The 12,261-nt window shown below is 40.9% G+C and overlaps 1 protein-coding gene across 6 annotated transcripts in view; it reads right to left on the reverse strand.

The window, feature by feature from the left end:
• The window catches only part of UBR2 (ubiquitin protein ligase E3 component n-recognin 2), a 63,674-nt gene that overhangs the window by 33,414 nt on the left and 17,999 nt on the right, over positions 1–12,261 (reverse strand). For 4 of the 6 annotated variants that reach the window (XM_054398178.1, XM_054398204.1, XM_054398221.1 and 1 more), the window contains exons 9-14: positions 11,157–11,264; positions 9,070–9,158; positions 8,137–8,235; positions 5,767–5,930; positions 5,572–5,671; positions 595–723 (exon numbers count right to left, since the gene is read on the reverse strand). In XM_054398178.1, coding sequence (XP_054254153.1) covers positions 595–723; positions 5,572–5,671; positions 5,767–5,930; positions 8,137–8,235; positions 9,070–9,158; positions 11,157–11,264 — 689 coding nt within the window. Of the gene's footprint in view, positions 1–594; positions 724–5,571; positions 5,672–5,766; positions 5,931–8,136; positions 8,236–8,309; positions 8,409–9,069; positions 9,159–11,156; positions 11,265–12,261 lie in introns of all 6 variants that reach the window. The other 2 variants (XM_054398186.1, XM_054398213.1) reach the window with 1 other exon arrangement.

The following is a 12,261-nucleotide window of genomic DNA, read 5'->3' on the forward strand; positions in this document are numbered from 1 at the left end:
TGGATGCAATCCTGTGCAGACTACCCTAAGTGATCCTGCTGATCACTGGAGGTGATGATCTCTTGAAGTCCCTTCCAACCTCTGATATACTATGACACTGGGTTACTATGGGAACTTTCTAAGAAATGATAATGCTAGGGTAGTAAAACCTTAACTACCAGTGACAGATTGAAGCCAGCTTGAACGTCCAAATAGTCTGCAATCACTTGCTCTAGGGACATATTTTACCACGTTGAAATTCAGTACTCAAACTTGAAATGCAGAATAGAAACCTGATCTATAACCAGGCAGCATTTGGTAGATCCAAGGCCCACTTCTCAGTTCTCTCTTCTCTGAAAATTACAACCTGATAGTATTGCAATGATCATAACTTTCAGGTGGGTGACAGAACTCACTCCCCAATAGTTTTTAAAGAGCTTAAGAACATTCTTATAAATTGGTTGGTCCAAGTCAAAAAAACTGTGTTTAAATACAAAAAAGATTTGCACTTGCTCAGAGAAGACGATCTTGGCTTATGTGTTTAGCTTAATTGTTACACATGTTAATGTTTGGATTTTTATCACAACATGAAAAAACAATTCAGAAGCAACTTACATCTAATGCACACCAGTCCTGCATCATTGAAATAACAAGTGTTAATTTCATCTGCAATGTAAATGCTGCTTCCCATTCTGGTTCCATTTCTATGTGTTGCCCTACTTGACGAGTTATTGGATCCATACCCTAGAACAAAGAATTATGCATTTCAGCAATATATCACTTAAATATGTTGAGTACTAGCGTAAGTGTTGAGACTGGTTACCTGTCCCTATAAATATACTGTTGCTACAACAGGAAAAAAGAAGTTTGGGAGACCATATGAAAAGGAATTATGCACATCAAGACAATAACAAGAAAACAAAACAGAAATTGGAAAAGAGGTACGAGGACACAGAAGGGTTTGGATGTGAGCTCTATTTATTCTTAACACCTGCAGAGATTTCAGTATCACAAGCAGTACAACAACATTTGCCTAGATATATCTTACACAAACATTTTTAGTTTTTAACATATTTTCTGTCATGAGTTGGCACGTGAGTTGGCAGAGCTTGTTGAAAGGGCTTTAAACTAGGCTTGAAGAGGGAGGGGGTTAAAAACATGCACTAGAGAGGAGCCTAAGGATAACCTTCAGTCTGCCATTTCACTTGAAGTGGGAGATGACAATATCAAAAATTTCTGTGGCAAGTGGCAGAATGATACACCAGGGTTGGAAGGATAGGGTGATAGTAAAGGCCTCCAAACTGTTCCACTGAAGCATGCTGTGAACACTGCAGCAAGGTCTTACAGAGCTGAATCAAGAGCCTCTGAGGTAATAGAAGACAGAAGAATAGTGAAGAGGTGATTGGGTACAGTCAGCATAGGTTTACCAAGGGCAAATCCTGCCTGACAAACCTGGTGGCCTGCTATGACAAGGTCACAACATTAATAGATGAGGGGAGAGCAACTGATGTCATTTACCTGGACCTGAGCAAAGCCTTCGACACTGTCCCACACCACATCCTGGCCTCCAAACTGGTGACACATGGGTTTGATGGGTGGACCACAAGATGGATAAAGAACTGGCTTGATGGCCACACCCAAAGAGTGGCTGTCAATGGCTCCATGTCCCAGTGGAGGCCAGTGACAAGTGGAGTCCCTCAGGGATCAGTCTTGGGTCCAGTCTTGTTCAGCATCTTTGTTGGTGACATGGACAGTGGCAGTGAGTGCACCCTCAGCAAGTTTGCTGATGACACCAGGCTGTGTGGTGCAGCAGACACCCTGGAGGGAAGGGATGCCATCCAGAGGGACCCTGACTGGCTGGAGAGGTGGGCCCATGACAACCTCATGAGGTTCAACAAGACCAAGTGCAGGGTCCTGCATCTGAGTCGAGGCAATCCCAAGCACAAATACAGGCTGGGCAGTGACTGGCTGGAAAGCAGCCCTGAGGAAAGGGACTTGGGGGTGCTGGCGGACGAGAAGCTCAAGATGAGCTGTCAGTGTGCACTTGCAGCCCAGAAAGCCAACCAGAGCCTGGGCTGCATCAAGAGAAATGTGGCCAGCACGTCAAGGGAGGTGATTCTCCCCCTCTACTCAGCTCTGGTGAGACCCCACCTGAAGTATTGCGTCCAGTTCTGGAGCCCCTATTACAAGAGGGATATGGACATGCTGGAACGTGTCCAGAGAAGGGCCACCAGGATGATCAGAGGGCTGGAGCACCTCTCCTATGAGGACAGACTGAAAGAGTTGGGGCTGTTCAGTCTGGAGAAGAGAAGGCTCCGAGGTGACCTTGTTGTGGCTTTCCAGTATCTGAAGGGGGCCTACAAGAAAGCTGGGGAGGGACTTTTTAGGATATCAGGTAGTGATAGGACTAGGGGGAATGGAATAAAGCTGGAAGTGGGGAGATTCAGGCTGGACGTGAGGAAGAAGTTCTTCACCATGAGAGTGGTGAGAGCCTGGAATGGGTTGTCCAGGGAGGTGGTTGAGGCCTCATCCCTGGAGGTGTTTAAGGTCAGGCTGGATGAGACTCTGGCCAGGCTGATCTAGTGCGAGGTGTCCCTGCCCATGGCAGGGGGGTTGGAACTAGATGATCCTTGTGGTCCCTTCCAACCCTGACTGATTCTATGATTCTAATACGAGGCAGGAGGGTAGCTGCCACAAAGCACCATGGGGAACAGTGGTGTGCCCATGGTTCCTACTAGTTCTAGGAAGTGGGACATGGCCAGCAGACTGGCTGAAACGTCTCTACACCAATGCACACAGCATGGACAACAAATAAGAGGAGTTGGAAGTTACCCTGTTACAGGAAATCTACGACATAGTGGCAGTTACAGAAATCTGGTGGGATGAATCCTACGACTGTGTGGCTATCGATGACTACAAGCTGTTCAGAGGAGACAGGAGAGAAGGAGTGGAGGTGTTTCCCCCTATGTAAAGAAGTTGGAGTGTGAAGAGTTGTCACTAAAGAATAGCCATGAGCAGGTTTAAAGCTTATGGGTAGGTATTAGGGATCAGGACAAGGGGAACCTTGTGGTAGGAGTCTACTACAGGCTGCCCAATCAAGCGAAGCCTATTGATGAAGCCTTCTTACTCCAGCTTGAGGCATCGCAATCCCAGGCTCTCATCCTTCTGGGGGATTTTCACCACCTTGACGTCTGTTGAAAAAGCAGCATGGCTGGTTGCAGGCAATCCAGAGGCTCCTAGAGTGCTCAGACAGCAATTTCTTAAGAAATTAACAGCCTGACCTGAGTAGATGCATTGTTGGACCTGTTGGTCACAAATGCAAGTGAAGTCATCAGGGATGTCAAAGGCAGCCTGGGCTGCACTGATCCTATGCTAGTGCAGTTCACTGTCCTAAGGGATATGAAGCCTATAAGAAACATAGTTAGGACTAAATTTTAGGAAAGCAAACTTCCAGCTTTTCAAGGAGTTAGTAAAAAATTGGGCAAGGAAGGCAAGAGACCACCATGGTTGAGCCGTGACCTGCTGGTCAAACTAAAGGGCAAGTTGGGGCTACACAGGAAATGGGAGAAGGGACAGGTATCCTGGAAAGAGTATAGGGGCATTGCCCGGCTATGTAGGGATGAGGTCAGGAAGGCCAAGGCACAGCTGGAACTGAACTTGGCAGGATGTAAAGAAAAACAAGATTTCTACAGGTACATTAACCAGAAAAGAAGGGTTAAAGAAAGCATCTCCTGCTGATGAGCAACAGTGGGGAACTTGTATCAACGGACAAGAAGACAGAGATTCTAAACAACTTTTTTCCTTTGTCTTCACTGGCAACCCCTCTCCTTGTTGCTCTCATGTTGATGGACCAAAAGTTGGAGACCAGGGTGACATGTTTCCTCCCACTGTAAGTGAAGACAAGGTGCGGGATCAGCTGAGGAACCTAAAGATAGACAAGTCCATGGGACCTGATGAAATGCTTCCTAGCTTTACTAGGGTTCAGTCCTGCCTGACCAACCTCATTGATTTCTATGATAAAGGGACTACGTCATTGGGTAAGGGATGACCTATGGATGTGATCTATCTGGATTGCTGCAAGGCCTTTGACACGGTCACCCACAACATCCTGCTTGCCAAGTTGGAGACAGATGGATTTGATAAGTAGACTGTTCAGTGGCTGAGGAACTAGCTGGATGGTCACATCCAGAGGGTGGTACCCAATGGCTTGAAGCCCAGATGGAGAGTGTGCCAAGTGGTGTCCCTCAGGGGTCTGTACTGGGACCTGTACTGTTTAACGTTTTTATCAATGACATAGACAGTGGGATTGGATGCACTATCAGCAGGTTAGCAGATGACACCAAGCTGTATTGATGTTGTTGATACACCAGAAGGACAGGACATTATCCAGAAGGAGCTGGACAGGCTGGAGAGGTGGGCCCAGGTGAACCTCATGAAGTGCAACAAGAGCAATTGCAGGGTTCTGCACCTGGGCCAGAACAATCCTCACTATCAATACAGACTGGGGGATGAGGTGTTAGAAAGCAGCTCTGTGGAAAAGGATTTGGGGGTGCTGATGGATGAGAAGCTGGACATGAGCAGGCAGCGTGAGCTTGCAGCCCAGAATGCAAATCACATCCTGGGCTGCATCAAAAGATGCGTTGCCAGCAGATCCAGAGCGAAGTACCACTTTGCTCTGCTCTGGTGAGACCTCACCTGGTGTACTGTGTACAGGGCTGGAGCCCTCAGTATAGGAAGGACATGGACCTGATGGAGAGGATCCAGAGTAGGGCCACAGAAATGGTTGGGAGTTGGAGCACCTACAAGGATAGGCTGGGGGAGCTGGGGTTGTTCAGCCTGGAGAGGAGGAGGCTACCTAGAGACACAATAGCAGCCTTCCACTACCTGAAGGGGGCCTACAGGAAGGATGGAGAAACACTGTTTGCAAAGGCATATAGTGATAGGACGAGGGGCAATGGCTTCAAAGTGAAGAAGTGCAGATTTAGATTGGATATCAGGAAGAAGTTCTTTACTATGAGGGTGGTGGAACACTGGAACAGGTTGCCCAGGGAGGTGGTAGAGGCCCCTTCGCTGAAGATATTCAAAGTGAGGGTCGACGAGGCCCTGGGCAACATGGTCTAGTTGAGGATGTCCCTGCTGACTGCGGGAAGGTTGAACTAGATGACTAGTTCAACTTCTGCCCTGGACCGTTCTATGATTCCATGATTCTAAAGACTACATCAAGAGCTATATAATCCTCAATATGAGAAGCAACTCTGCTGACATTTAAGTAGTAACTGGAGGTTTCACTACCAGTCAGTAACATACACAAGACTTCCCTCACAATCATCTTGCCTGCATCTGCAACTGTAGAATATGTCCCAAATTATTTTTTTCTTTTTAAACCACTTTTCCATTTTGTTGTCCTCTACAAAAAATCATAATGAAAAAACCTAGGTGAGATATTGTTTCAGGAAAACATCATGTCTCCAGAAGTTATACTGGACCAAGGTTATAAAATGGGGAGTATGGTAAATTTCTTCCTTTTTTTATATCATGATAGCTAACTTCTTGCTTTAATTTTGCAAAAAGCTGTAATTCAGATTTACATACCTGCATACATTTGAGTAATTCCAAGAAGGCATCAAAACCCTCTAGGAACTTTTCTCTCAAAGTGTCTGACCATTCAGTTGGCTTACTTATCAAGACATACCTGGGTACATTAGAAAGATGCAAGTGTTAATTTTATGTATTTTTTTTTCCTCCCCAATTAATCAAATCAGCAGATCAAATAGTTGATAAACTTACTTGAGATCCAAAATAAGGCTCTGAACACGCCTGAATTTGAAAGCCTGCAGAGCAGTGTAGCGTTCAAACTGAAACCTGCCCTGGATATCACGGTGCCTTAAGTGGTCCATAAAAGTTTTGATGATAGTGGTCATGAGATTTTCTTCTGTTATTAGCATTCGCGCCTATGCCAAAGTACATTGAAATTTGCTGTAATTAACAAACACAGCTAACAAGAGTGTCACACTGCACCATCTATGAAAAGTTTATAAATGAAGTTTATAAAATACATAGACTTTTCCCCAAAGTAGTTACATCAATAACTAAAACATAAGAACATATCAAAAGCCAATCTTCCACACATTCGCAGAAGAAAAAAGTAACATAGACTGAAATCATCACAATCAAGATCTCTTTTTTCAGATGCCTTCTGTACAAAAGTCTGACATGGCTAGGCTCCTGGTAACCTATATCATTATGACAAAACATATGTCATTATGTATCTTACAATTAACTTGTACCTCTCTTTAAATACGTGTTGTCTCCTTTTAAGCATGAGTCCTTTAAGGGAGTGAGAGCTCTTGTGTTTTCTGTTTACAAACCGTCAAGCACTGTGAACAAAACATCTTCTGAACTGCTAATGAACTGTACAGTGCAATTTCCATATGGAAATTACATGCAATTACTTGATTCCCTTCAAGGGCTACTGTCTATATCTATGTGTTGGAGGAAACAAATCAACAGGCATTGCAAAATATGATGAATACTGCCTTCCAAACCCAACCCCACAACAGAGTAAGGGAACTAAAAGGTTATTGTTACTTCTACTTAGGAGTTCTTCCAGAATTTCCCCCCTCTGTTGGTTCTCCAAGGTAAGTAAGATCACTCTTGCAGTTCTCAGATCTCAAAAAGATTTTATGTGACTGGTAGATTTAAGAAGATTGGACATTCTCATCTACCAAAACAACACTGGTTATAGAGCTTCTGGGTTCTAGAGTTGCTAGTGATAGTCCAAAATACAGTTTCTAAAATGCTATTGACTGCAAGGGAAAAATAAATTAAAAAAAAAATCTAATGGTTAACATTTAATACAGAAACAAATTAAAGTAATATCACCACTAACACAGCCACCCATCCTCCCTCAAACCAGAAAATCTCAGTTATGTAAGACCTCAAACCCTTAAATTACTAAGATCAGTTTGAAAATGTAACTGGGGGTGGTGGGGTGGTTTTATATTGCTCAACTTATTCAGTTAAGAATGAATAGCTCCAAATACATATAAAAATAATTCCAAATTTATATGCTAAGAGCTTATCATAATTACTTCTATGTCATCAGTCTACAAAAGAGTCAAAACCAATTTGCCGTATTTTTTTGCAGGCTTTTGACAGAAAACATGTAAAAGGCACACTGCAATTATATTCCTCTAAAGAAACGTTTGAAGTTCTTTTCTAAAGGACATATATTTAATATGCATATTCAACTGCCTCATCTGCTAAAGGAGAAAAATACTATAGCCATTTGAATAATACTAGTTGGCTAAATCTAACTGTAATAATGGCAACACTCTTATTGAGAGCATCAAAATTAAAAAGAGGTAATGCAACATTGTCATTAACCATGAAAACAAAATCCTGAGGTCTTGCTGAATCCTTATGACTAACATACACCCATAGGAAACTGAAAAACAACTTGGTTCATTATTGTAACTACTACTGAATTTTGGAGCTCGATTAAGCTGATTACTTTTCTTGCCAGTACAGTTCCAAAGTTTAATTTGTCTAGTCTGTAATATAAGCAAAGATAAATTTATTTGGAGCCTGGAGCATAAAAAGACATTTCCTAAAGAAACTTCAGCTAGTGAAGGACCAGCAGAACTAGTCAGCTGGGAGAAACAACATTGCCTGAAACAATGTAACAAAAGCTAACTGAAATAACACATCTGAGCCTGGAAGTAGGAAATATCATGGATCATTTATAAAACTGGACCAGAAAGGTATACTCTGAAACAGTGCAAACCACAACAGATTTATACAAACAGTAACTATATCCTGGTATGATGAGGAGTGGAAATGTTATGTGTATGTTTCCAAATAAACATCCACGTACTTTTCTAAAATTAGTAGAAGAAAAAGGTAAAAAGAAATCCAAAAATACCTAGCCCACTCTGGGAAGCCAGACTTAAACTCTGCTATGCCGAATGCTTTAATTTCTAAACCCTTTGCAATGTGTGCAAACAGTCTGACTGCTGTGCAGCAGCAGCGCCCTGCATTTCCGCAATCACGTTAAAGAAACCTGCAGTCTTGAATCAAGAACTTTGAGTGGCTTTTAATAAATAAAGATTTCCTTTTTCGGTTGTTTTTTTTTTTGTTTTGTTTTTTAGTACTTACAAGAGAAGGCACTGTGAATATCTGTATCGAGAGGTCAGCAATTGAGAACTCTCTGTCGTGGTCATCTTTCATAAAATCACTCTGCAATCGCTCATAGTTCTATTAAGAAGGAGGCAAAAAAAGGCAAGGAGTGCCAACTATCAGTTTTTAAAAGAAAGACAGGCACTACTCACCAGAGTAGGTACAGTGAAGAGTTGGACAGACAGAGCAGCCACCGATACTGCCCGTTCGTGATCATCCTCCATATAATCTCTCTGCAACTGCCGGTAATTCTAAACAACAAGGGGAAATTCACCTCTAATCCACACTGACCTGATTTTTTAATTTAAATGTCTGCTCTGGGAAACTTTAATGCCAGGATAAAGGGAAGAGTAGCTCTTATGGATTATTATATAGGTATTTTGAACAAAGAATGTGACAACTTAATCTGCTCGCATGTGAGATCTACTCACTCATTTTCACCATAAAAGACTGTTTTATTTTCTACTAAAAAAAAAAAAAATGTCTTCAGCAGAGTGAGCATAATTTCGCAGTGCTGATTTAAAACATTTCAGATACTAATTACTGCAGAAATACTAATCAGCATAACTGAACTTCAGAAGTATTTCTAACAGCTCACATCTCAACAATGAGAAGCGATTAGCTATTAAGAAGTGGCAGCAAGCCTAGCTGACGGTGAAGACCAAAACATCCTAACTGCTTTAGTTCTGTGGAGCCTGGAAAGCCCATTTTCCTCCCAGGAGATGAGATGCCATTATAACTAATATTTTGAAGACAGTTATCAAGTAGTCAGCATTTCATTTCAATTTTTTACTTTCATCAAAAGTGGAAATAATTCTGGGTAACAGTTCTTTTGAAGCACTGTATGCTAACTAAGCTCTCTTTGCTAAGCAGTGTAAGTATTTAATAGCTTTTTGTAAGAAAGATACTTACTCTTGCAAAGCGGATAGCAAAAAGTTTCTTGTATTTCAAATCCATAAGTAGACTGCTCATGAATAATTGGTGATACACATTTCTAGCTCCTTTAAAGAAAAAAAGAATAAAATATTGCATGCCACTATTTTCTGTCAACATATTATGGAAACATTTAGAAAAGTAAACTTCTACAGAAGGAGGTAAGTGTGCACTTCAGAGCAGGTTTATTAAGTCTGTGAGGTGATAGCAAAGGATGAAGAACACAAACCAAAATTCTTCAATCAGCATTATTTATTACTCTTGTATAAGATAACATTGTGTTGCTGAATGAGGATAGAACTCTATTCCTCCCTAGGATAAACAGAGGATTTGGAAGGTCCACAGTAAAAAAAGAGGAAAAACAAAAACCAAAACCAAAACAAACCAACCAAAAAACAACAAAAACCCAACAAACAAAAAAAACCCATACTATTATGAAAAGTCTTGGGAACTGCAATAACATTTGATAGTTGGGAACAACCTTGCAAAATAATCAGCTTAGTGATTTCTGAATTTGTAGGCTGTTAAGAGCAGCATCCCAAAAAATATTATCAGTACAAACAAGAACAGACTGTATGGGTCAGTATGGGTGTAGAGGAGAGCCACAAAGATGAGAGGCCTGGAGCATCTCTCCTGTGGAGACCGGGTGAGGGAATGAGGGCTGTTCAGTCTGGACAGAAGGCTCTGGGAAGACCTTATAGCAGTGTTTCAATTTCTGAAGAGGACCTACAGTAAGGCTGGGGAAGGACTGCTTAGAAGGGCTTGTAGCGACAGTATGAAAGGCAATGGCTTCAAACTGAAGCAGAGTAGATTTAGGTTGGACATAAGGAAGTCCTTTATAATGAGAGTGATAGAATACTGGAACAGGCTGCCCTGGGATGTGGTTGAGGCCCCATTCCTGGAGCCATTCAAGATCAGATCTGATGCCGCCCTGAGCAGCCTGATCTAGGTGGAGGTGTCCCTGCTTGATGCAGGGTGGTTGGGCAAGATGACCTTTGAAGGTTCCTTCCAGCCCAATGCAATCTGTGAATCTGTACATAGTTTGAAAATTCATGCACATATGTGCCATTTCTTTCTGTAGGTCACTTTTTAAGCCAAAAGCCATTCCTTAATGCACTATGGAGTACATGAACAATAGAGAAATATTGATGTTGAAATAGAGATGCTAAAGTTACTCCTTGCTTACATGAAAGGCACCATCATAACAAAACCTGTATTAAAAACATTGCAATGGTCCACAAAAGCAGTACCTTTCACATTATAAAATTTGTGGTTATATATTACATCTGCCTTTCACCTCACTTCTTTCTTTCTTTCACTGCTGCACCAAGAAGTTCCCAAGACAGAACACAAAGATATTACTATTCTCCAGAAGTTCTGTACCTCAGAACAGAAAACGACAAGAGATACTGCAAAGAGAGTAGCAATGCTCAAAATACTACATTCATATTTAAATAAAGAAAGGACATGCACAATGCATCACACTCTGCGTTCTCTTTGTTCTCTTTCTTATACACCCTTTAAGGATATCAACCCAGACACAGAATCTGTGAGGGAAAAGAAATTAACTACTTACACTTCCTCAAAATCTCAACTTTCTAGCAAAATCAAATATATCAATAAGGTTTTAAAATTTTAAGGGCTCTAAGTAACAAAACAGTAGTTTTCACTGAATGTTCTCATGACACTTAAGAATATCTCATGAATACAAACAAAAGTTGAAGTAGAAAATCTCTGATCTATCCCTTAAAAAGAGGCACTTTGGTAGATATGATATGAATGTTGATATCCTATACAGCAGACAAAGCTCAAATCACTCAAGTCTTAGTTTCAGACTACTTTGAAAAATTAAGACATAAAGCAAACCCCATCTCCAAATGGTCTCCTTGTGCTCCTGTCTTCAATATATTTTAAGTGCATCATTAAGGGAGAAATTATAACAAGTCAGGCAATTCTGTCTAAAATATACCACAGTAAAAATGCTCAAACACTAGCAGATACAGTAAAGGAAAACTTTTAAGTTCTTAGCATTCTTCAGCATTTTCCAGAAGTTTGAGAAAACTCACCTTTCCACAGTTTAGAATCATACAGCATCAGATTATCCACAAGAGAAGAATTATCACCATCTGGCCCCTCCTGTAAACCAACCTGACACAATATTCGACGAAGGCCATCTTAATGAAGATAAATGATGTAAGTTAGTTATAGTTCAAATGCAAGCTTGTACATTATTTTGACAGACTAGAACTTTCATAAGACACAGGAGAAGTTACAGAGCCCTCTTTTCCTTGATACTGTTCATGTTTTGCCAATAGAAGCAAATATTTTAAACACCTTGCAAGTTTCTCAGTAACTTTATGGAAAAATAGGAGACTTGTGAAAACTGACCACATCATTTTTTTCAAAGTTATCAAATAAAAACACGTTTTCCCAAAAGTCTTGCCGGCTTACTAATATAAGAAATAATATACAGCAGGCTAATTTTCTAGCTTATATTTGTCTTGCTTGTAGTGCTAACAAAAGGAAAATATAATTAATATATGAAAAGACTCATGAGATTTTTTTACACTGTTTTTTTACTGGCTACTGTTATTTTAACACTTCTCTACATATTTTTTCTAATGGAAAGCAGTAATAATTGTTATTACATAAATGTGTAAGTTGCTATATGCTTGCAGAGCAGACAAGCCTGCATCTGCAACAGCACACCATATAAGCATGGTCATATTAACAAGGTTCAGCCCAGATTTGTACTGCAGGTAGTGTATATTCACTACAACTATATGACAAACGCATTAGCCCTTATTTCCGCACGTTGCTCAGTCATCTCAGCTTCTTAGGCAAAGCTGGCAGTGGATTAGTGCCATGTATACTATTCCATACAGCTTAGTGTCATGTATACATTCTGTGAATGTATACATATCCTGTGAAGCCCTGCAGCAGTTGGAGTTTTTTTGCCTTGCAGAGTTCACTTGAATTACTGTTATGAAAGTTAACTGTGTTGCTCAACAAATACCAAACATGCTTATTCCTGAACAATTGACATATGCTAGCAAGGATGTGGTAGTCAAGTCCATGACAAAGTTGCACGGTAAGGCTTTTCCTTTTATTCACTGACAAGAGTTTGACATTCATTTCATAGCAATCATTCAGCCTAATTTTTTTGGCACA

This window comes from Indicator indicator, chromosome 2, assembly GCF_027791375.1.
Source record: "Indicator indicator isolate 239-I01 chromosome 2, UM_Iind_1.1, whole genome shotgun sequence".
NCBI lineage: Eukaryota > Metazoa > Chordata > Aves > Piciformes > Indicatoridae > Indicator > Indicator indicator.